Source organism: Phocoena phocoena, chromosome 10, assembly GCF_963924675.1.
Source record: "Phocoena phocoena chromosome 10, mPhoPho1.1, whole genome shotgun sequence".
In the NCBI taxonomy this organism is placed as follows: domain Eukaryota; kingdom Metazoa; phylum Chordata; class Mammalia; order Artiodactyla; family Phocoenidae; genus Phocoena; species Phocoena phocoena.
The window spans coordinates 64668443-64692970 of NC_089228.1; the positions used below are offsets into that span (position 1 = coordinate 64668443).

Below are 24528 nucleotides of genomic sequence, written 5' to 3' on the forward strand. Positions count from 1 at the left end.
GGCCTTTTACAGTCGGCCTCAGAACTGTCATGTCACCTGAGGGTGTGTCATTTAGCTAATGTATTACAATGAGTGTTTAATGAGGCTCGAGGTCCACTGGAAGTTGACTCATCTGCCAACTTGGGCCTAATCGGTTCTGACCAGCTTTTGTAGTATCGTTTTTCTCAACAGCTGTGTCATTCTTTAAGGGTTGTGCCTTACCCTCTTCCCTCCTCTCCTGTCTCAGTAATAGCAAACAGATACAGAAATTGGTACCAGAAATACCAATTTTTTGTTAAGCTTTTTTTTTTTTTTTTTTGCGGTATGCAGGCCTCTCACTGCTGTGGCCTCTCCCATTGCGGAGCACAGGCTCCGGACACGCAGACTCAGCAGCCATGGCTCACGGGCCCAGCCGCTCTGCGGCATGTGGGATCTTCCCAGACCGGGGCACGAACCCGGGTCCCCTGCATCGGCAGGCGGACTCTCAACCACTGCGCCACCAGGGAAGCCCTAAGCTTTTAACAAAAGCTTAAAATATGTGACTTTTGCTCTGGGACAGGGTGGCAGGGGGGCTGAAAAATAGTTAAGAAAGTGTTAAAGAAGGAGAAATGGTGACCTGTATATGTAGTGGCAAACAATTAGTAAAACTGTCACCTGTGATAGAAAATATACCTAGTGAACTTGTAGACTTGAGCCAAGAAATTTCCAGGCAGAATGCAGAAAATGTCAGCTGGATCTTACTATTGGTAACTGAAAACTGGGTCGCCTCTTGGTGGGTCGCAGCCAAAAGACACAACCAAGCCAAAGATCTAAAGAAGGCAGGATTCATCACTTGCAACACGTAAGGAGAACAGTGGGGATCCTTTCCAAAGCAGTATCTCACCAAATAGCAAAATCAGGTAAGTTTTAAGCTAAGGGTGCATGCATATTCATGAAGGGGTTTGGGCAGAGAATTCAGCATAGAAATGGGGCGAAGGTCAACAGAGTCCAGGCTCTAGTTGATTGACTGTTACCAAGGTCAGAAAAGGTCTACATCATCATTCCTTAAGTTTTAGTTGATCTGGTAGTTGAGTGCTCCAGGGGGTTTGAATTCTGCAAAACAGCTCAAGAATGTGCTTCAGGCTAACCTTTACTGTTGAAACAGAACTGGGAGTCTTTACAACTGATTTATTATCTTTGCTATTGTTAAGTTATCTCCCTGGCCTGGTAATAGCTGTTTGTTTTTACCTTCTTTTGTTCCCTTAGAATCATTAACCACCAGACCTATTCTGGCAAGGGCAAGCATTGTGGCCAGGCTTGGATTACAAAATGGAATGGCTTAAGTTTCTCTTATGTTAAAAAGGTTATCTCTGGTTCTCTTCCTCTGGGGGACCCCCTACCCTACCTTCTTTTTTTTTTAATTAATTAATTTATTTATTTTTGGCTGTGTTGGGTCTTCTTTTCTGTGCGAGGGCTTTCTCTAGTTGTGGCGAGCGGGGGAGCCACTCTTCATTGCGGTGCGCGGGCCTCTCACTGTCGTGGCCTCTCTTGTTGCGGAGCACAGGCTCCAGACGCGCAGGCTCAGTAGTTGTGGCTCACGGGCCCAGTTGCTCCAAGGCATGTGGGATCTTCCCAGACCAGGGCTCGAACCCGTGTCCCCTGCATTGGCAGGTGGATTCTCAACCACTGCGCCGCCAGGGAAGCCCACCCTACCTTCTTAAGCTGTGCTTGATAAAATTTTATAAGAAAGAGATGAGCTAAAGGAAGAACTGGTCAACTTATAAGCAGAATTTGGAGGAAATGTGAAGCGGGGGCAGAATTTTCTGGGTTGGAAAATAAAATTATTTCTCATTCCCAGCCTCTTAGGTCAGTAAAAAATGATCAAAGTTAAGAAATGAAAAAAAAAAGAAAAGAAAAAAGAAATGGCCTCAAAGGTGTGGCTGAATACTGTTAAGTCCTCTGAAAAAAATCAAGGCAATGCCTAGTCCAGTCTCAGCTGGACAAAAGGGCTTCTAGGAATTTTAAGGCATTACTCCCACAGCATCCTGATACAGCCCAGAGACTTTAGTCAATGGAGACTTAGTCAACAGAGAAGCATGTCCCAAGAGAATTTTGGGTGTGGCTCTTGGTGCATGAAGTAAAGTCAATCAGATACATAGAAAAACTCCAAAGTTTTTAAGGGTCTTATACCCCCAATATCACTGTTAGTCTAGGCTCTGTGCAAAGAACTGACTATTCAACTTGTACAAAGGCCTCTAGGCTTCCTACTGTCTGTTGGGAGAAAGCAAGCTGAGAAAATTTCTCAGCTACCATCAGTGGTTGTTTCTTCCGTTGAAGCCAAGGTGAAACCGTGCACCTCAGATTGGGACTCAGTTTGGGACTCGAACCTGGCCAAAACCCTGCTTGGGATTTGAACCCACAGTCTTTTAATTAGAATCACTCACATGGTATCTGGACTTACTGAGGCTCATGTTCTTTGTGTCTCAGCACAGAAGGAATTCAGCAAGAGGCAAAATGATAGGCAAGAAGTAGATTTATTAATATAGGATGCTTGTAAGAGATGCAAGCAGGCAGGTGAGGGAGCTCTGCCCTGAGGATTAAGTGGGCTACAATTTTATAGTCAAAGGAAAGGGGGAGGGGAAAAGACCACCTCCTTCGAATAGACGTGAGGCTTACATCACTAGTTCCTCCTTCCTTTGTATCAGGCAGGAGAGTGGCAGAGGTCAAACTAGGATTATCATAGCGTTTATTCAAATCAGAGAAGGGTGGTGACATTTTTCTTCCACCTAATGGCCTGGGGCATATCTCGTGCTTTTATTTATGGCTTTATAGTTAAGCCAGCCTGCTTTGTTCCACAATGTTCCAATAGCTTTCTTGAGCGATCTTTAATGTACAGTGGTCTCCCAAAGTTTCCTAGGTTTCCCTCTCTATCTGTAGCCCCCTACTGGGACTTCTACAACTACTTGTATAACTATCGTATTCTACCTCTATCAAAGGAACATGATGGGAAAGGAAAGATTCCCTCAGAGCTGGGTGAGCCAAAAGCCATGGAGAATAGTGGATTGGAGAGCCATTCTGAAGGAAGAGAACGAGGTCTCATCAGAGAATATTCCCCATCCCCAGAGTAGGGGGACCTGGCTGGATTTGCCCAGCTGATTTCAGAAATGTTCTGGACCAGTGACTTCCATATGCCAACTATTCTTCCTTATTCTTTTTCAGGGGAGTGTCTATTGTTATTCTGTCCCTGACTCACCATTGTATTTTGGGTGTGTGGGGGATAAATAACTTGTCTTTTTAGATCATAGGTATTGCATTCAAGAGCCACATTCAGACCTGTTGTAGATCACAAGATCCTGGACTTTGAGCCTAATGTCGTGAATGGATGCGTCTTTTGGGGGTCCTGAAATGGCGATGAGCATATTTTACATGGAGAGAGAACAGAAATAATTGTGGCCAGAGGACAGATTGGTAGGTTGATTTAATTGATGGCTCCAATTCTTCACCCTTCCCTATATTCACACCCTTTGTCCTGTGAATTTTCAGTTCCTTCCATAACAGAAGCAGAGTCTAATTTCTCACCCTCCTAAAGAATCTGAATTTAGCCATGTGACTTGCTTTGGCCATTGTAGTAATGTTAGCTGACTTGACATAAGTAGAGGTTAGAAAAACTGTGTTTCTGCTACTTCTCTCTTTTCATTTATTTATTTATTTATGGCTGCGTCAGGTCTTTATTGTGGCAAAGGGATCTTTCATTGAGGCGCACAGGCTCTTCGTTGTGGCACACGGGCTTCTTTCTAGCTGCGGCACACAGGCTCGCCTCTAGTTGTGGCACGTGGGTTTTCTCTCTCTAGTTGTGATGTGTGGGCTCCAGGGCACGTGTACTCTGTAGTTTGTGGCATGCAGGCTCTTTAGTTGAGGCGTGAAAGCTCAGTAGTTGTGGCACGTGGGCTCAGTAGTTGTGGCACGCAGGCTTGGTTGCCCTGCAGCATGTAGGATCTTAGTTCCCTGACCAGGGATTGAACCTGCATCCCCTGCATTGTAAGGCGGATTCTTTACTGCTGGACCATCAGGGACGTCCCCTCTTCTACTTCTCTTGCTCCTCTGTGATCACCATGAAAACATGTCCAAAACATTCCCAGCTTAAGCTGCCAGAGGGACATGAATGACACATGGAGGAAACTGAATTGCCCAGCTGAGGTTATCCTAGACAAGCCAGCCCTCAGCTGACCTGCCAATTGATGACAAACACATGAATGTACCCAACTAAGAGTAGCCAAGCCTGGCCCAGATCAGCAGAATTGTCCACTTGAACCACTGACTGTGGGGAATAATCAATGGTTATTGTTTTAAGTTGCTAAGCTTTGGGTTAGTTTTGTTACACAGCAATAACTAACTGATACATGGTTATTGACTATGTATGTACATTTTTAAAAGATTGGAAAAGGACTACACAAACGTTAAGAAAAATGAATTATGGTGATTTTTAGTTTTTTCTTCTATTATCCCTATAACTGTGTTTCCCAGTTATAATAAAAAGAAAGCAGAGTAACATAATGGTAAAGATCATAGACTTCAGAAAAATCTTAGGTTCCTAGTATAAAACAGATTTGGATTTTACTTACACTTGCACTTTTCACTTAGACTCTGGGAGAGTTACTTAGCCTCTCTAAACCTCAATTTCTTTATCTGCTAAATGGGCATACTTCATAAAGTTGTGAAAATTAATCAAGATAAAATATATAAAGGGTATAGTATGTATCCGACACAGAATAAAAACTCAGATTTTATTATTTTTTAAAATTTTTATTGGAGTATAGTTGATTTACAATGTTATGTTTAGTTTCAGGTGTACAGTGTACATTGTGGGGTTTTTTCTTACAAATTTATTTATTTTTGGCTGAGTTGGGTCTTTGTTGCTGCAGGCGGGCTTTCTCTATTTGCGGCGAGTGGGGGCTACTCTTCATTGCAGTGTGCAGGCTTCTCATTGTGGTGGCTTCTCTTGTTGTGGAGCACAGGCTCTAGACACATGGGCTTCAGTAGTTGTGGCACACAGGCTCAGTAGCTGTGCCTCGTGGGCTCTAGAGTGCAGGCTCAGTAGTTGTGGCGCACGGGCTTAGTTGCTCCGCGGCGGCATGTGGGATCTTCCCGGACTGGGGCACGAACCCGTGTCCCCTGCATCGGCAGGTGGACTCTCAACCACTGCGCCACCAGGGAAGCCCCGGCAGGCAGATTCTTAACCACTGCGCCACCAGGGAAGCCCCAGATTTTATTATTAATAATAAAATATTTTTGAAGATTACAATGAAGTCCTATTATTTGATTAGCAGTAATTGACAAACAAATTCAATAGATACAACTCAGTTCCTACCGGTAAATCATATACATAACAAGACAAATACAAATACTAGAGCAAAGTTCTCAGACATTCCATTCCATTTGGGTTTATGGAGCCTTCATGGTATCCAATAAATGTTTGTTGAATGAATGAAAGAAAGCATGCATTCTTTTTTATTTTCACATTTTAGAGGGACTGGTTCAAAAGCTATGTAAGAGGAAGACCTAAGACTTATACCCAGGTCCCAAAACTTAAAGTGAAATGGTCTTCCTAACTGGACAAGACCATTAAGCATCAGATCCCAAGAAACACTGGAGATGAGAGAAGGGTGAAACTGACCCAGGTTTGGAGGGTGGTCACAGAAGGCTTCCTGACAGAGATGGAATTAACATTGGATATGTAGGGGAGGGAAGATAATTTTTCTTCTACCCCTGTGAATTCTTAGCTGAGACCCCTGCAATAAAAGACAGATTAACAAGAGGAAAACAAATAGAAGTGCATTGACTTGTATACCTCATATATACCTGGGAGGAGATACCCAGGGAAAAATGAGTAACTTCCTGATTACTTCAGGATTACTTCAGTAACTTCAGGATTAAATACCATCTTAATAGGGAAGGGGGAGGGGTTATGTAGGCCTCTTAGGGGAGGGTAAATGATTTTTAAGGAAGCAAACGGGCCCTTAAGAGAATAGATGGGAGATATGACAGTTTGTGACAAAGTTTGGTGCGATGTGGACTTCCAGTCTCCTCTTTGAGGATAAACAGTCTTCTCTGGTTGATGAAACTCCTGGGGAGGGGAATCCATGACAATCCATCCTGAGAGGATCTGTCTTTAGGCAGATAAGGGGGATTCCGAGAAAGCCTCTCCCTGCATTTGCTGTTTTTCAAGTGCCTACAGCTCAAAATATACCAAAGTGTCATATTTTGAGGTGGCGTATTCTGCTGCCCTTCTGATGTTAAAGGACGAAGAAGCAGAGGTTGAAACAAAGAAAAGAGGTGGGTGGGGAGCACATCCTGTTAAATATGGATTGGAGGACAGGGAAGAAGTGGAGGAGCTCTGAAGACAACAGCGTGATACTTGGACCATCTGGTTAGGAGTCAGAGAAAAGCTGGAAAGGTCTCAAATGCCTGTTTGTTCCCTGCTCTGAGAAGCCTCCCTGGATCACCCCCGGACCTGGCTTGGTGCATCTCCTCTGGGACCCCACGGCCCCTGCGCTGCCCTGACACTTCTCACCTGAGTCATTGTCACTGCTTGGCGCTTCCTCCTTTGAAGTGGAAGCTCCCTAAGGATAGAGAGACATTGGCTTCCCAGTGCCTCCACCAGGGACCCGCAAAGAGGAAGTGAACGTAATGAATAGAACGGATCTAGTGGATCTGAAGTAGGGATGTGACATGATAAAGACAATGTTTCGTGAAGTGGGTATGGCGGTGGTGGGGTTCTGGAAGGATTTGAGCTGGGCAGGACCCAAGGAAGGGCCATTACCAAAACCTAGAACATTGAGGATACACCCCAGGGCCTTGGCAGTGGGAATGGGAAGGCAGAGATGGGGAGATGAGGAGTGGAGAGGCTTCAGAAGCGGTGCTGACTCAGGGCAGCCGTGGGCAGAGGGAGGCACTGTGGCACGAAGCGTGCACCGGGGAGGGGGGGGTCCCGGGCGCAAGGAAGGGGTGTTTCCCATAGACAAAACCCGTCTGGGTCTCTCCCTGTCAGGCACACATTCGAGACAAATCCCATAGCATCATGTAGCATGGAAATAGACTTTGTGATATTGCGATTTATAATAAGAAATACATATTTGGTTTTTGTCCCTGTTCCCCACACATAGCTCCTAAAATCCTTGGAATTTCCTAAGAGATAAGAGCGATATATAAAGGTGCATTTTTTTTTAAGGTGCTTTTGTTATTCATAACAAGGCCCTTTCAGCCACACCTGAGTTTATGTTAATGAGGTGACTTTTGGAAAGCCCCTAAGGATGGGGGCTGGTTGCCGGGGGAACCAACCTTGATTAGACAGTTGGAACTTTTGGCCCCATTCTCCCACCTCTGGAGAAGGGGAGAGGGGCTGGAGGTTGAATCAGTAACCAGTGGTCAATGATTTAATCAACCATGCCTGTGTAATGAAGCTTCCATAAGAATCTCTGAACCATGGGGTTTGGGAGAGCGTCCTGGTTGGTGAACACCTGCCAGCTATGCCTCCACCTGCCAGGAGGGTGGCACACCCAGAACTCCATGGGGACAGAAGCTCTTGTGTTCTGGACTCTTCCAGACCTGACCCTATCTCTTCATCATCTGGTTGTTCATTTGTATCTTTTTCTTTTTAAATATTTATTTATTTATTTGGCTGCGCTGGGTCTTAGCTGCAGCATGCAGGATCTGTTGCTACGTGAGGGATCCTTAGTGGCAGCATGCAGGCTCCTACTTGCGGCATGCGTGATCTAGTTCCCTGACCAGGGATCGAACCTGGGTCCCCTGCATTGGGAGCGCTGAGTCTTAACCACTGGACCACCAGGGAAGTCCCCATTTGTATCTTTTAATATCTTTTGTAATAAACTGGCAATCTAGTAAGTAGACTGTTTTCTGAGCCGCTCTAGCAAATTGATCGAACAAGAGGAAGGGGTTGTTGGAACTTCTATAGCCGGTCTGTCAGAAGCATCTGGACTTGCTATTGGCATTTGAGGTGGGGGCGGGGGTAGTCTTCAGGGACTGAGCCCTTAACTCGGGGGATCTGATGCTATCTCCAGGTAGACAAGTGCCAGATTTGAGTTAAATTGTAGGACACCCAGCTTTGCTGGGGAAAGAGAAAACAAGGAGGTCAATAAGAGAAGCAGCCGCAGCCCTCTGACCTTCATCTCATTCTGTGGAGGCGAGCCAGGCCAGGGGTAGCTGGGCCTGTTTTACAGTGTGCATTCCAGCAAAGGGCCTTCTTGCCATCACTCTGCCTTTGTATAGAGCTAGCATGGGAAAGCAGCCTTGTCAATGAAGGAACACCAGGCTGCTTGGCACCATTCAGTCTGGATTCGAGGAGTTGTCTGAGGATGCCAGTAACTGGACACCTCTGGCCTATGGATGTTACTGTGTCCCCAACTGGCCAAGGAGTGGGGCAGAGAATATTTGGAAAAGCCCCCAGTCCAGCAGTCAGCTGAGCTTGGGTGTGGCTCCTCTCACTGGGAGAAGGAAGGAGGGCTACTCCTACCCAGCCCATTGTTCAGTCCAGCCAAGGTCATGTAAAAACAATCTCGTCCATTACACTACACATCACAACTGAATGCAGGGACTCCCCCACCTCCTCACCAGGATAGCATTTGGCTTTTAGCCTGCACTCAGCCCTTCTCACACTCAGCCTGCTAGTAGGCTGGCAATCAGGTTCCTGGAAATCTCATTCTTCTTTAGCAGACATGGGAACCCACATCCCCAAGCCCAGCACAGTGCCTCCTATGCACTCTGATTCACAACATCCACAGTTCAGAGATGCTGGACATGCCAAATTCACCCTGGTGTGGTCCTCCTGAGAATTAAGCAAGAAACTGTTCTCACTCTCGAGGAAGCCTAACCATCTGCTGGAAATGAATTGGAGAAATTGCTCTTAGTAGGGTTGCCCTAAGAGAGGGTTCAAGTCAAAACATGGTGAAGCTGGTGGGCCCAGCTTCCATGCAGCCAATCATCACAAAAGTCTGTGCCGTGAACTTTGCAAAGCAGGTTCACTGCATGATGTGATGGAACAGAAAACTTTGAAGAACTGTGTTCTTAGCTAAACCTTGAAAAACTTGAGGCATTGGGCACCAGGAATGATTCCCAGATTGCAAATGAAGAGTTGGTTAAGTGGAGCTGAGAGGTATACTCATATCCATGTTTATTTCAGCAATGGATGCATGCTCACAGGTATCCATTTGGTGCCTGCCTGCATCCGTTGCCAAATCCCATACTCCAGGTGGAGGGAGATTCTGTGGCTTTCGTCTCTTAAGCTATCGACTTTTCTCAGAAAATCCAGTTTCTGCCCATGTTATTCCATCACTTGATTTTGGTCTTGTGAGGTTGCCCCTCTTTTGATTCATTCATATAATTTGCCAGGGATCTGCTTCCAGTCATGTGCTCGATAGGGCAGACCACTGCTTTTTGTTCTTGTTAACTGGTGGGCTGAATCCCTCCTCTTCCCCCATCTTTTATATCCCAGTAGTCTGGTGTTCACCTTTTTATGGTGTTTGGCAATTGGCAACCATGTCCCATAAACTGGGTTTTGCTGATTTTTCTGGACCTTGACATTTAGATACCTCTGGCAATCTCTTGTAACTCCCTTCTCTCTCTGTCTCTGTCTCGCTCACACACACACACACACACCTGTTCTGCTTAGATTGAACTAAATTGGATTTTACAAGTGTCTTTGATCTGGGCCTTTACATCCTTGGTGTGTACAACTGGAGCAGGATATGGTTGTTTTCTTTATTTTAATTAACTAACGAATTAATTTTAATTAATTTTAATGCTATTCAGATGGTTAGGTCCTAAAACCTTGTTCAAACAATCTACTGAGTGGTTTGGGCAAAGGAAGGATTTTCTCATTTGGATGGACACCCGGTGGCCTAAAATAAACTTTCTTCAGAGGCTGTAAAACAGCAAACACATGAAGGTACGCTGCGGGGTGGGGGCGGGGAGGCACCGGGTTCGAGGCAGGGCAGGTGCCAGTTTATACTGACGCTGCACAGCTGAGCTTGACACCTGAACACGCTCCTTCCCCTGGCTGCATTGCCCCAGCTCCATGGCACTACGGACTGAGGAATCTAGACCTCTTTGCAGGAGACGAAGGTACAATTTCAGAAGAACTACAAATCTTGAGAAGAATTTGATTTAACTTCCTTAATACCTGCAGAGCCCATCTGCTCCCTGCCTTATTCTGTCCCTCCTAAGTTCTCACGCCTCACAGCTCCGGGATGTATTTAGATTTCTGTTTTGGCAACTTCGTCCTGGCAGAATAGAGGGTGGAGTGGAAGGCTAGACGCAGGCCAAAACCTTATGGGGCTCCCCACGCCTTCCAGGATAGAGTTCTAACGCCTTTCTTACGGGGGCAGAGGACACACAGCTGCCACCAGGGCCCACCTTTTTTCCAGCCTCCCGCGGGGAGGGGGTGAGAGGTGCGCACCGAGGCCCTGCCCACGAGAGGGCACGCTTGCGTGCCTGATGCAGTAGCGGCCATCTTTGACCCGGGCAGCCGCCTCACCTCCCGGCGTTCTCAGAGGGGTCGCGCGGTTCCCGCCCGTAGCGTGTAGGCTACCTCCACCGCCTCACCCCTTGGCAGACCTGTGCTCAAGACCAACGGCCCCAGCCCCCACCCTTCCCGCCTCCATGTAAAACCTCGAGCCAGTATCCTGGTGGCAAGTGCCAGCTCCCCAACCTTTCTACCTGGTAACTCTGGACAGGTACCTCAGTTTCCTTATCTGTAAAGTGGGAGTTTAGGGCCCCCCCTATTCCCGGTCACCAGCTATAATACCTACTGATTGGGCATGTATGATAAATTCTCAGCATAAAGCCCGGCACAGAGTATGTTCCATAAATGTCGTCTCTGAGCTTTTCCTGCAGGAAATTGCAAGGGGCCTTGTATCCACCACCCTTTCAGCCACCACTGCTGCAGGGGCGCCCTCCCTGACTGCAGTCAGTACGTGGGCTCTTTGAAGACCAAGTCAGAGGGCCCAGGGGATTGGCAAGATGCCCTCGGGGGAGTGAAAGAGAAGCCTAAATCCTTTAGGACTTGCATGTGACCGCTTTGGAAGGGTGTCAGAAAACAGACCAGGGTGCCCAGGACTGGAAAGACTTTGTAGATTTTGGAACATTTAAACGCCCCCGTGCTTGTTATTTTTATCACCCCTGGCTGTGTCCCCATAGGGACTCCCATGCAGCACAAAACTCCTAGAATGAAAAGCCCTGTGTGTGTGCTAGCTGTGGGGGACATCGGGAAGAGGGAGCCGGGACACTGTGTCCCAGGTGGAGCCAAGCGTGGGTGGTGGTCCCCGCAACGGAGAGGGATTCAGGCCAGGCCTGTGGGGGTCCCCAGGCAGGTGCAGCTGCCCCACCAGCTCTGCAGCCAGAGCCTAGCAGTTTGGAGACCCCTGACTCTCTGTGGGGATGGGAAACTTGCCTGGAACCCAAAGAAATGAGGGTAGTTCCTGGAGAAGGGGCTGGAGAAGAGTGGGGAGGGGCCAAGGCCTTCTAGGAGGCTGGAGAAACACACCCAGCCCTCCACAGGATTCAGGAGGTCCGAGATGAGACCTGTCAGTAAAAACCAGGTGAAAGCCAGGCGTGCCCAGGTTCCCCGTCCAGCCTGATGGAGAGAAGGATAGCAGAGGAGACAAAAATGATCAAGTGGGAGTGGAGGGATTGCAGTTTATTTTCAGACACACTCAGAGGGTGGGAGGTGGCCAGCTGGCTCCATCTGCACCCCCTCCCTGCATTTGGCTTCATCAAGAACTCCTCTCCCCTGACCTCCAAACCCCTAGGCTGTACAAGGTAGACGAGGCTCTCCTACCCCACCCATCAGGAGAGGCTTGGGCAGGTGTGGAGTGAGGAGTGTAGAGACTGGGGGTAGAGTTCAAATATTCACAGTTCCTCTATCCGTAACCCCAGACTACACTGTGCCCAGGCCACGAGGGCGGCTCCCAACCCTGGGATTCCTAGGGGTGTTAATAGCCCTTCTCTCACTCAGAAACTTCAAGTTGAGCTCCCTACCCCCTTTCCCTGACCATAACAAAACTGCAGTCCTAAACCCTGTAGTCTGGGCGAGGAGGGGGCCTCAGCACTGCACTCACCCAAGCCCCCTGCCTGCCTTTTCTGGAGTGGTGGGGGTGGGGCGAGCTTCACTTGTAGTGAGCAGGGGTATGGGGTGGGTGTGGGGAGCAAGTGGTAATAGGTGAGGGGAAGGGAGAGAATGAGGGCCTCAGGAGGCAGGCTTGGAAGGTGCCGATGGTCTGCACCCCTACTCCACCCCCACTGCACCCCCAGAATCCCTGAGAGTCCAGCTGCAAAGGCAATATGGGGCAGTGGGAGCGGGGCAGGGAGGAGAGCTGAGCCATACCTCGTCTCCACCCCCCACTGGTCCTGTTCCTGGGGGACATGATGTTTAGGAAGGGCCAGGACTGAGCTCCAGGCCCAGCATTTAAGCTCTGACCTTCCAGAACAGCTGAATCCTGGGAAAGGGTAGGGCTATTAACCCCCACACCCCAGACGTCCTGGCTTTGGGTAGAGAGGTGGGAATCGGAGGGGGGGAGTGTCCCCCCAAGGATATTATAAAAAGCTAAAACCGTTAACAACTCCTTGGGGAGAAGCGGCTCCTAGCCTCTTGCTTCCCCAACTTATCATCTCCCCAAAACCCAGTAGACAGGGCTGAGGGGGTCCCAGAGAGCTAAGGGAGGGGGCCTAGCCCCTCTCTGAGAGGGGGCCCTTTAGCACCATGCAGTGTTGGGGCACCCGTGCAGTCTGATGGACCCCTGGGCAGGGACCCTCCAAACCTGGAGTGCCCGCTTGCTAAAGCTTCTGTGCTCTTAAGGAGGGGACCCCTGCAGGGGAGGAGGTGAAGGGAGAAGACTGGGCCAAAGTCCACGCAGGGGTCTCAAGACCCCAGAGGACCCCTCCAGGAGTCATGACTTGAAAAATCTTCGTACCACAAACTGGCCCAACAAAGCCACAGCCAGAACTATCAGCACATTCCGGATGGGACCGTTTCCCAAGTCCAGGGCTGCCACCTGCCAGGAGAGACAGAGTGGTCACAGGGGGGCTGGCGGCATATTCGGCTCCTGGGGACTGGGGTGGGGCTGGGAGAGGGGTGGCCCTAGCAGCAGGGAGGAGGTGGTCAATGCTTGGGCACTCACCCAGCCACCCCTCTGTGCGATCCACCGGGCAATGCAGTGATGCAACATGAAGTCGGCCACGAAGCGGGTCACCTGGCCCAGGAAGCCAGTCAGGCCGCGCTGGTAGACGTGGAGGGCCAGGCGGTAGCCAAAGCCCAGCAGAGCCACCACTCGGCCCCAGTTGATGCCGCTCTCAAACAGGCTGTGGGCCGAGGAGATACAGTCAGTGGAGACCTCTAGAGGGCCCTTCATCTGTTTGCCTCTCCCACCCCCTTGGAGACCCCTACCCCTCTCCCAGCCGGAAAGCAAAATGGCTTAGCTGTGAATGGAGGTGGTAGAGGCTGCCCCAGCCTGGCCTCAATTTGGTTAGAGCCCGTGTCTCTGTGAAAGGAGAAAGCTCAGAGGGCAGATGAATGGGATGCTGCTGCTGGGGCTGTGGCCCCAGGGCTGGGGGAGCAAAGGGGCACAGAGAGCGTGGAGGGCAGAGCGAGCAGACGAAGGCAGCAGGGAGATTACCTGTGGGCATTGCTGCTGGCCTGGCAGCCCGAGGGACAGCAGAGAGAAAAGGACAGAAGAGGAGGTTAGGACAGTCCAGTCCTGGAATCACAGCTGAGTGGGCGGTGGCCTCTCAGGACACAGGCAGGATGTTTCAGCTCTGAGCACTAATTCTGCATCTATCGGCTACTCCTGCCTTCACCCTCAGCCTCGAACCTACCCTGAGACTGACCTCTTTAACCCAGATGGTGACAACAGCTAACACCTTTAAGTGCAGACACTGTTCTAAGCATATTTCCCCTATTTTACGGACCAGGAAACTGAAGGCTAGGAAGTTTCGCAAAGCCGGTAAATGGCAAAGCTGAGATTTGCCCAGGCTGCTGGTTTCTTTAACCACTGCCTGTCTGACACCAGATTATAGCATCTGGAAGCCATTTCCAGGACCTGGTGGGCTGAAGCCAGAGCCAGCAACCATCTTTGGTGTGAAATGTGTCCCAGCCGTGTCCGGACAGCCATGTCCCAGCTGGGCTGGGGAGCTCTGGGGACACCCCTACCGCGAGCCCCTCTATAGCCCTGATCTAACAGGTCAAGTCCTCGGGGCCAGAGTGAACAGGGGCTGTGCGCTTATGCAGAGATGAAGAGTCTGGGCTCAGAAAGAGAAAGACAGGGGCCCAAGGCCCCGCGTGAGTTAACAGCAGACACGGGGACGGCAAACACGTCTTCTGGCACCGACAGAGAAGTGTGTCCCCCATCCCATGGGCAGGGCCTGGCACGGTGGTGACGGCACAGCGGAGAGGCAGTGGCCAGAGCTACCTTGAGGCGATCTTGGTGAAATACTCATAGGCGTTCTCTGCTGTTGGCTGTAGGTGCTGCAACATGGCCTGGAACTCGGAGTCGTAGCGCCGGTTGATGTCATCCCCGATGATGGCCAGCTGGCGACCCACCTGCCCCATGGTGCTCAAGGAACGGTAGGCAGCAGATGAGCTGGGGCCTGGGCTCATGGCGAAGGGCTCCTCGCCGAGATGCCCCAGCCTTGGGCCCCCCTCCTTGGCCGTCCCGACCGCGTTCTCAGACACGAGGGCTGGGCCCAGGGACAAGGGGCAGGCATGTGCTGAAAAGGGTGCCAGGTCCCGGATGGGGGTGGGAACCCACATGAAAAAGGAGCAGCAGTGGGAAAAACCCCCAGGCCTGTCCAGCTCCCAGGACCTGCATGGTGACCCCATGTGAGCCTCCATCTCCCTGAACATGTCCCCGTGGGCCCAGGGGGCTGCTGCTCACCTGCTAGGTTCTAGGGACAAGGTGACCATTTCTGGGTCAGTGGGCGCAGCCGCCCCCTCAGCCTCCTGCTCCTGCTGATGGCGGTAAAAGACGTAGCTGCGGAAAACCTCCTCCGTGTCCCGGGCTACCTGCTCCTCTGAGGATCAAAGCCAGGAGTCAGGGAGGAAGTGCTCTGGGGATGGTTCACTCTGCCTGTGGACAGAGGTGTCCCTCCTCTAGCCCTTAGTTACCACCTAGGGCGGACACTGAAAAGAGGATTCTTGTCACAGCTGCCTTGTGGAATAGGTGAGCCCCAGTTTACGGATGGGGAAACTGAGGTGCAGTGTTTACATAACTTGCACAAGCGTGTACAGCTGGAGAGAGCGGTGCAGCCAGGATAGAATCCCAGGCATTTGGGTCCCCGACTTTATTTTAGTTTGTCCAAGGCACCGAGCCCTTATGGCTTAGGGAACGTGGGAGACAGAATTTGAAATTGTAGCCCAGAAAAGCCACATCGGGAAATAGTGACAGACCTGGGACTGAACCCAAAGTCCAGGGAACAGCCTGTGCTGGGCCGCGAGCTGCAGGCGTCCCTGACGTTCCCCTTGGAAGAGGAAAGAGGGACAGCCATTTTACTTCCTCCCCAAAGTCATTAACAATCCCTCTCCCTGTTAAGCAGACCTGACTCGGTGATAGGTGGATTTACTTCCTTATTTCTCCCAGGGCAGGGATAGGGCAGCCAGGCCCCACTCTTCTTTCCTCCTCCTCGCAGATGGCAGGGTGCCCACCTCATGCTCACTGCCCCGCCTCCCCCAGCCTCTGCACCCCCCACTGCTGCCCCCCTGCCTGCATTGGGTAGGGAGATGCTTTTCTCCTTTGCCCAAGGTGAGGAAACTGAGGCGGGAGAGCCTGCCTTTAAATCTTGCCCGGCTTGTCCACATCTGCTCTCTCCATCCTCACAGATGGCCCTGGTGGTTATGGGAGGGGTGAGGGGGCAGAAAGATAGTTACCCGAAGTGGAGGAGGGGTCAGGTTCTTCGCACCCCTGCCTGGGAGGACCTGGGCCTTGTCCGGATGCCATTTCTCAGGTCTTGGCAGGAAGGGCAGTGTTAGCCTGTGGGGGTGGGTAGGAAAGCAGAGATGGGGACCAGAGGTTCCAACAGCACACGGAGGGAGGGGACCCCCACTCCTGAAAGACCGCACCGTCCTAAGAACTTACTATTTCACTGGCAGTTCTTCAAGGAGACTGGGAGTGAGAAAGGCCTGGCAGCCAAGATTCCCACCCAGGGGTCAGCCAGGGCCCAGGGAGGGGTGGCCAAAGCAGTGCCCGAGTGGATCTCTAGTCGCACTGGGAGGCGAGTTTCAGAAGCTGGGGTTCCTTCTGCTGCTCTGGGGCCTCCTGCACCCTACCCAGCACACGCTTACTGCAGACTTGCCACCTTCCAGCCAATGACCCACGAAGCCCGTCCCCGAAGGTTCCACTTCCCCTTGGCTAGTCAGAACACACCTGTTTTCCAACTCAGGCCTGTTAGCCGCAAGCATTTCCTGAGTGCCTATGGTATACTTCTACCATGTATGTTCAAGTACTCCCCAGGGAGTGTGGGACATGGAAAGAACACATTAACCTGGCAGGGTAAGCAATGTCATACCCATTTTACAGGTGGGAAAAGGGAGGCACAAAGAAGTTAGTGCCCAAGGCCACAGAGCTAGTCAAGGAGTCAGGTTGGTTATTTGAATTTCCACGAGTCAGTCCTCCACTCAGCACTCATTTCAGATTTATTTTTCAGTTTGTGGACCTTAGAGGGTGTCCTTTCCGGGGAAACTTCCTTTGTTTGCGTCCCGCCTGTGATCTTCACATTTCTGCCTAGCAGGTGGTTGAGGAAATCACATGTACCCCTTACTCTCCTGTCTCCAGCCCCTATTTTCCTCCTTTGCCCAGTCCTGGCCACAACCCCAGTATGCTCTGTAAACCTCCACAGAGGGAGTATTTCCTGGACATAAGCTATTTCACTTTCAATTTGCACCCCCTTCACTTCCCCCCACCCCAAAGCTGCCTCCATCACCCAGGCGGGAAGCCACCCTCCTCTTCTCCCTGGGAGGGCCTGTGTACCCTCCCCCCACCTTCCCTCTCAGGCCTGGGGCCATTTTCGAAAGTGCCTGAGGAGAAGGGTGGGGAAAGTCCGGACCACCTGTGTTCTCCACCCCCTCACTGTCTCAGGGCAGGGACAGGGAGAAGACCAACTCTCCCCTCCTCCACCCCTGGGTGCTCAGACTCCTTAAGACAGACCTTTGCCTGGCACACCCCCATCCCAGAAGCTTCTTCCTGAGCAAGGTACCTTCCTCTCTCCCTTGGTCTCCGAAACCCAGTGCCCCCAGGACAGCAGGGCTGGAGGATGCTGATTGCATCTCGACTGCCTCTACCGCTACCCCTGGGGCTCAGTGCTGGGGAGAAAGTGGAGCCTCAGAACCGGCCCCAGGGCCAGAGGCCTATGCCAACCTGGGTCTACCTCTGCCCCCATCCAAGTGGCCTGACTTCCTGGTAGGGAGAGTCCACTGTGCCCCACCTGCAGGGTTTGCTGGGCCCAGGATGTTTCCCGGGGCGGGGGGGAGATGCAGACCTAGCCCTGCTGCAGACCTAGTCTGAGGACAGCAGGAAGTGCTGTGAAAGTTCTCCCCCTGCCCTTGACCTTGGCTCTGACCTCCACTCCCATCCCCCAGACTGCTAAAGAACCTGGTTCTTTAGCACCCGATTCTCTGGCACCAGGGCCAGGCCAAGAGGGAAAGCTGTCTGAGGAGCAGCCAGAGGGAGCCCCGGCCGGATCAGGCCCTGAGCAGGAGTTGGTGGAGCTGCCCAGACAAGCCTCGAGGCCTCCCCCTCCCCACCGGGCTCCCTGCGGGCTCCCTGCCTCACCCTGGGCCTGGGGCTGCCGAGAGTGGGGAGCATGGGCAGGACCTTCCCGGCTTACCTGCCCGGACCCTGGCCCAGGCCCGGGACGGCTCAGCAGGGCAGAGGCTGGAGATCCTGAGGAGCCAGTGGCTGCTCCCAGGGTCAGGTACCCAGGTCTGGCTCCCAGGAAGGGGCGTCAGTGAATTCCTGGTGTCTGGATGCAGCCTCTGCTGGTCCCAGCACGGCCCTAGGGACCCGCGAGGCTGCAGCGATCATAGAGGTGCCGGCGGTTCCCGGCTCCAATCAGCTCCCTCTAGAGGAAGTTGCTCTGTGGCCGCCGGATGCAGATGCCCCAGCCTACAGGGCTCCCAGGCGGAGAGAGCGGCTCCCACCCAGGCAGAGTGGCTCCCCCTCCCCCACTGCTTTTCCCACCGTTGATTCCCAGTCCTCATCCTTGATCTTTCCCCTGCTTCCATCAATGTCAATAAAAAAGCCAGGATGGCGAGGTTTCTTAAGCGCCACTGTGTACCAGGCACTTTAAAACCTCTTTGGAACAACCCTTGGAAGTAAGTGCAGTGGACCACACCCATCTTAGAGCTGAACAAACTGAGGCTCAGCTGGTTTAAGGAACCTTGCCCAAGGTCACTGAGCTGGGTTTATAATCAGGTCTGTAGGTGCCGTGAGGAATAATAATACTAAATTGAGATTCAACGCGCAAGCACCTCGGTGGTCTGCAGAGAGAAAAATCCTGAATGTGATAGGCAGGTAAACATGAAAACACAGTGGGTCTGTGCTACCAGGTGGGCATGTGCCAGCTGGGTACTGAGAGGAGAGAGAAGAGGGAGGACAGAGACTCTCTGGCTTCAGGGATTGAATGGTTCTCAAGGACAGAAGCTACCGCAGCCAGGGAAGGACAGGCCTGGAGAGAGCTGTGTGCCTACACCCCATTCTCAGAGTTGGGGCTCTCCAGCCACCTCTGCCTGCCCCCCACCCTGGTGTTTCCTGGAGCCTCGCCAACCCCCTCCCCCTTCAGGCTGGCTCCCCAGGCCTCCTTCGCCTGCCTCATCAACCCCTTGCACTCTCTGCCCCCAACTAAGCCCTCCTACCTTCTCCCCCCACCCCTCCCCCACCTTTGCCTTCTAGAACTCCTGGAAGTTTCCAACTGGAGGTTTTAATTTGAAAACTCCTCCTTTTCTTAAGTAGTTGGTCCTGAGGTGGCTGCTGTGGCCCCTCCCTCTGAGTCAGGGTCCTTGTCAGGATGGAGGCCCCAGCTTCAAGCCCTCGATCCCGAATTTTGGGCCACTCCTCCATGTTCCGCTTTTTCCATAGCCTGGTGGGGAGCAAGGGCAGCCCAAAGAGCTCAGACAAGGCCCTGCTGGGGGGCCAGTCTTGTCCCTTTCGAGAGCAGAACGCCACCCCTTTGATGACTGATCACCAGGGAGGAGCAGGGCGGGAGTCCAGGCCTCCTGCCACGCTGCCCTACACCCTCTCTGTGGCCCTGCCACAGCCCGATCCCTCGGGGCTGGGGCTGGGGGACACAGGGCCCCAGACCCCCACCCCCGTGGAGGTCCTGGCTCAGGGTGTAGAGGTGAAGCCAGTCCTGCCCACAGGAAGCCAGGAGGTGCTGGGCAACCTGTCTGAGTTGGAGGAGAGGGAACAGGAACAGAGAACAGATGGAGGCAGCAGGGGATACAGGGACCTCAGACAGGTGAGGGGCTGGGCTGTGGATGGTGGGAAGGAGCCTGGGATGGAGGAACTGGGGGGAGGCCTGGATGTAAGAAGGGGGAAGGATGTGGGCCTGAGATGGGAGGACCCAAATTGGGGAGGGGCCAGGAGCAGACTCCTTGGGTGGACAGAGGACTGGGTGGGCATGGTTGGACAGATGTGTCAGGGGTGGAGAGGAGCCTGGAGATGTGGGGAGGGGGGTGAGGCAGAGATGGGGGTCCTCCCGCAAGTGAGTGGTTGTGGATGGAGGCACCAAAAGGAAAGGGGGATGCTCTGGGTTGAGCCGGGGCTCCCGTTACTTCCCAGCTCCTTCCTGGGCCCCACTCCCCCCACCTTCCCTCCCCACTCTCCCTCCTGGTTCCCACTCTCATTTGGACCTGGCACCCACCCCTGGTGAGGAAGGGGGCCCACTTCTCTCTCTGTTCCCCATGCCCCTCCTCACCCTACTTTTGGGGAGGGATCATCCCCTCTGTGATGAAGACCCCAGAGGGCCGAGCAGGGAGTAGTTGGGAGCAGGAGGTTAGAGGAAGCTGAGCAGGGCCTCTAGGAGAGCCTTGGGGGGTTTAGGGGGCCTTCACCACATCTCTGGGCCCCACCTGCCACCCCCACCTGACTATGCTTTGGGATCAGGGGCCACTTTGCCCAAGCCTTGGCAGTGGAGCAAGGATGCTTGCAGAGGGCCATGGGGCCACTGGATATCAGCCCCGAGACCTTCACCAGGGAGGAGGAGAAGGAGAGTCTGCTTGATGGTGAGTGTGGTGGCCGCAGGTGTGGGGGACATGCCAGGGGTGTAGGGCCGGGAAGGACACAGGGCAGTTTGAGGGGCCGCTAGAGGCGGGCTGCCTGGGTTTGAATCCCACCTCCACTAGGCCAAGCTGTGTGATGGTGGCGAGTCACTCAACCTTTCTGTGTCTCACTTTCCTCATCTGCAAAATGGGAATATAATAGTACCTATCCCAGAGGGCAGTAGCAAGGATTGAGTGAGATTTTCTCTGTGAAGTGCCTAGAACTGTGCCCAGCATGTAGCAGGTGTTTGCTAAAGAAAACAAGGAAACCTGGCCCTCAGCTCAGCCTCCTGATGGCCCTGTCCTCCTGGGCCTGGGCTGCCTCTTGTTGCTGTGAGCTATCAGTGACCACCACCGCTCCACAGGAGACCTCAGGCTGGCCTCCTCCCAGGTGGGGGCCACTCCCTGGAACCGCCTCCTCAGCTTGTACAAACAGCTCCAGAAATCGGCCACGGCCAAGGTCAGTGGGGCTAGCTGAAAGTGCAGGGTGAGGCCTGGGTGGGGCCCAGGGGGGCAGCCAACTGCCTGCACCTCTTGAGAGCCGTTGTTCCCTCCTGCTTTCTGTTCTGGGTCTCGTGGGCGTGGGCGCTGCAGGCTCGGCCCCACCCTCCTCACCTGCTCAGTCATGGGCACACCCTCAGATCCCTCTCAAGGAAGGCCTGCCCTGTGAGGAGAAAGGCAGGGAACAGGAAACAGAGGAGGACAGCTCACTCAAGCTCTGTGGTCCAGGCATTGTCACCCTCCAGTCGCCGCTGCATAAGACTTTTAGGTCGACAGATACAGTAGGTAAATGTGGTGCCCCCACCTCCCCACCCAGCCAGCTCCCCGACAGAAGGAGCCCCACTTTGGTCAGTGGCTCATGGGTGCGATACCAGTTCTGACCACCAGGTGGAACCAGAGGACCTAAGATGACTGCCCAGGCTGGGGGAGCTGTGTGTGGCTGGTCCCGAGGCTGAGCTGGGTCTAGCAAGGGTCCTCCTCCCTCAGGGCCCGGCGGGGGGGGGGGGGCAGCAGAGGGTGGAGGGGTGGGGGGCGGGTTGTGACTGGGACTGTGGCTCCTTGAGCACCACCCTTTCCCAGCCTGGAATTCTAACTCCTTCAGTGGCCACCTCCATCCCTGGTTTTCCCATCGTGTGTGCACTGCTGTGACAGTACCCCAGAAGGCCCCCTCTCCCACTGCAGCCCCCTTGCCACCCTGACATGGTGAGCAGATGGCTTAGTGGTAATAACATACTCCAATAAAATCACTGTTGACATTTTCATAGCCATTACTATGGGCCAAACCCTCCTCTAAGCACTTTTCGTGAAGTACTGCATTATAACTCTGAGGTAGGTCCTGTTATAGTCTCCACTTCACTGTGAGGAAACTGAGGCACAGAAAGGTTAAGTAACTTGTCCAAGATCACACAGCTAGTAAGTGGCAGAGCTGGGACTTGATCCCAGGAGGTTTGGGTTGTTCCAGATCTGTGCTCTGGAATTGGTGGCTGGAGGGGGCAGGGTGGGGTACGGCAGATGTCTGCCCCTTGCATGCTGTCCCCAGGAGGTAAGTAAAGAGACCCACACTCAAGCTGGCGGGAGGGAGCCCATGGAAAGCGAGTGTCCTGGGGAGGGCAGGGCAGTGGGGAGGTGTTGTCTGGCTGGCTCCAGGGACTGGATGGAGAAGGGACCTAGCTGGGGGTGACCAGGGGATGCACAGGGCTGGGTGAGGTTTGGAGAGCCAGAGCCACCTCCTCTCCCTTCGATCCCCAGCAGGTTGTCCACCCTTCTCCTGCCTGTCCCAGGCCCATCTCTCTGACTCTCAGGTTTCGTGGAGTCGGAGTTAAAGAAGCTTCTGGTAGTGCAACGGGAGTCCCGCCTCTGGAAGATGGGTGGCCACGAGGGCCGGAAGCTGCTGACCCAGCCAGAGATCACCCTGGAGGAGGCAGGCATTGTGGATGTCCAGGTATGCCCGCCCATCCCGCCCCCACCCTCTGCCTGAGAGCCCTAGGAAGAGTGGGGCTGGAGGCCTCCCCTCTCTGCAGCTGCTGGCCCAGGCTCCAGCCCCCATGCTGGGCAGGAAATGCTTAACTCCTTCTTGGTGGTGGTATCTCTGAGAGCAGGATCCTGACCCCCTGCACACGCACGCCTCCATCGGTCTCTCTCTCACTTGACCTGAGTCCATTTTTAAGGCTTCACTGCCATTCACTTGCTGTATGGCCTTGGGCAAGTCCCTTCCCCTCTCTGGGCCTCAGTTTCCTCATCTCTACATTGAGGGGACTTGTCTAGGTGGCTTTAAGGCTTTCCTGCACATCTGTCATTCGCATAATGTTGCTCTTTTTCTGTTTTCTCTCCCATTCACACCCACACCAACTCCCACAAACACACATAGGTGCGGGGGAGTTACCTACCTGGTCACACCAAGGACCACCTACAGCCCACCCTACTTGACATTGGCCTCAAAGGTTAGGCCTGTCCCAGCTTCTCTGAGTGCACATTGATGGATATGTTGATGAAAAATGTGTCAATGTCCTTTTTGGGTTAATTTCCACTCATTCATCAGCTCATCCTTTCATTCAGTGGACATCTGCTCCTGACGGTGTGTGTAGTTTACAAAAGGAAGGAGCAAAGTCTTTAGTCAAAGTCTCTGACCTGGCATGACTTGCTCTGTGACTTTGAATGTGGGCCTTGGTTTCTTTACCTGAAAAGGGGACCATTGGAGGATCAAATGAGCTGACGGAGTGTGTAGCCCTCAACTTCAAAGGGCACTCAAGTGTCAGGGATTATGACTCACCCCTTGGGGGTCGTTAATACCAGAAATACTTGCCTACCGGGTACTGAGGGGCAGCCTTCCCGTTGTCTTGAGCCTGCAGGCTATGTGTCAGGGTGCCCCTCTGTGCTCTGGAGAACCTCACCCTAAACCACACAGGTGGTCACTCTGGCAGGGCCCCTGCTTTTGTCTTTTCCTGCTAAAGGGAGCTCTCCTCCCCTCTCCCCTCCACTCCAGGACCACCCCCTGAGCCGGCCTGCCCCAGCCCCAGGGGTCACAGTCCTAGGGTAGCCTGAGCATCACTGGGGGCCCCTAGGGAGTTTCTGGAGTAGAGGACCAGCTGAGTCCTCACTTGGGGACAGGGCTGCCTCAGGAATATCTTCCTGCTGTGGGTGTTACAAGGATTCTGTCCTCATTACCTCCCCCTACTCTCTCCTTATCTGCCCTCAGAGACACCAAGCTGAGGGGGGAAGGAAGCTTCCCCCCAGCCTTTGGGGAATGCTGGGGACCTGGGGGAGGGGCGCTGAGGCACCAGAAGCACCACCCTAGGCTGGAGGGAAGGATGCAGAGCCCCCTTGGTGTGGTGTCTAGGATAGAGGTGAAGGAGGGGAGGGCTTGGCTGGGGTGCCTGGCTCCAGGGGCTTCCCAGGAATCTCCCAAGCTGGAGGAAGAAGGTTACCTCCATTCTATGGGAGGGAGGTGGCTCAGGGCTAGTGGGCCTGGCCTGCTGTGGGCACCTGGGGGAGGGTCTGGAAAGGTGACCTTGGGGTGCTTGTCTCTGAGGGCAGGTGGGATGGTTCTGGGGGTACAGAGCAGGAAGAGGAGAGCCCAAAGATGCAAAGGCATCTTCCTTCACCCACTTCCGCCCCCCAGCACCTGCTCCTTGAGGAGATGAATGAGATGGAAAACTGGCCTCCAGAGTGAAGCTGGTGCTGGCCTGAGTCTGCCCTGCCCCGGGTCCCTGCAGCCTGTGTAGAGATGTATCCGCCTCCTCTTAGGGCACCTCAAGGAGCCCCTGGGGCCAAGGGGTCTTTAATAAATGGTGTCCATGTGTCTGCAGGGTGGGCCTGCCCGACACACTGTCCCCACTCTTCAGACTCAGGCCTGTGATGTTATTAATAAAACTCAATTTGACTTTGGCCTTCTTGACTGTCTGTCTGCCGACCTGGCCCCTCATCCTCCACCCAGGAACAAGCTCAGGGTTCCCAGTCTAGTTCTAGTCCATGCCTACAGGCTGCCAGGCCACCCCAGCTGCAGAGCCCTGGGTTCCATCTGAGCTGGAGGATGGGAGGTTTAATGCACCTGACCCAGGGGTGGGGAAGGACCTGGGGCCCAGAGTGAGCGCTGGGGGAGCCCCTGCTGCCACAGACCCGCCCGTCATAGTCAGAGCAGCCCTGGTTTCCCTCCCTCCTAAGTTCCCAGGCCTGGCTTGCAGCCTCCTCGAAGGATCCGGGAATTCTCCAGCAGGAAGTTCCTGCCCAGCCATCACGGGGACAAAGCCAGGAAA

At 53.2% G+C, this 24528-nt stretch overlaps 2 protein-coding genes across 2 annotated transcripts; one reads left to right on the forward strand and one right to left on the reverse strand.

Moving 5' to 3' along the window:
• Nucleotides 1-12917: 12917 nt before the first annotated feature.
• BAK1 (BCL2 antagonist/killer 1) lies at nt 12918-15959 on the reverse strand. The gene is made up of 5 exons (XM_065885760.1): nt 15890-15959; nt 14901-15036; nt 14436-14579; nt 13149-13329; nt 12918-13022 (listed from the first exon to the last, which is right to left on the reverse strand). Exons 1-5 carry the CDS (start codon nt 15957-15959, stop codon nt 12918-12920), a joined length of 636 nt encoding a protein of 211 aa, XP_065741832.1.
• Nucleotides 15960-19023: 3064 nt separating this feature from the next.
• Nucleotides 19024-23945, forward strand: LOC136129997 (gametogenetin-binding protein 1-like). Its single transcript, XM_065886387.1, is given in 7 exon segments — nt 19024-19440; nt 19442-19473; nt 20121-20239; nt 20641-20735; nt 20917-21061; nt 22078-22217; nt 23895-23945. Coding segments are annotated over 7 exon segments (999 nt in total).
• The last annotated feature ends 583 nt before the right edge of the window (nt 23946-24528 follow it).

Coding starts and splice junctions, on each gene's coding strand:
- BAK1 (XM_065885760.1), bottom strand. CDS start 15,959: ATGGCATCCGGACAAGGCCCAGGTCCTCCCAGGCAGGGGTGCGAAGAA. Junction 14,580..14,900: donor TTGTCCCTAGAACCTAGCAG/GTGAGCAGCAGC, acceptor CCGTTCCTTGAG/CACCATGGGGCAGGTGGGTC. Junction 13,023..13,148: donor TCGCACAGAGGGGTGGCTGG/GTGAGTGCCCAA, acceptor CTCTCCTGGCAG/GTGGCAGCCCTGGACTTGGG.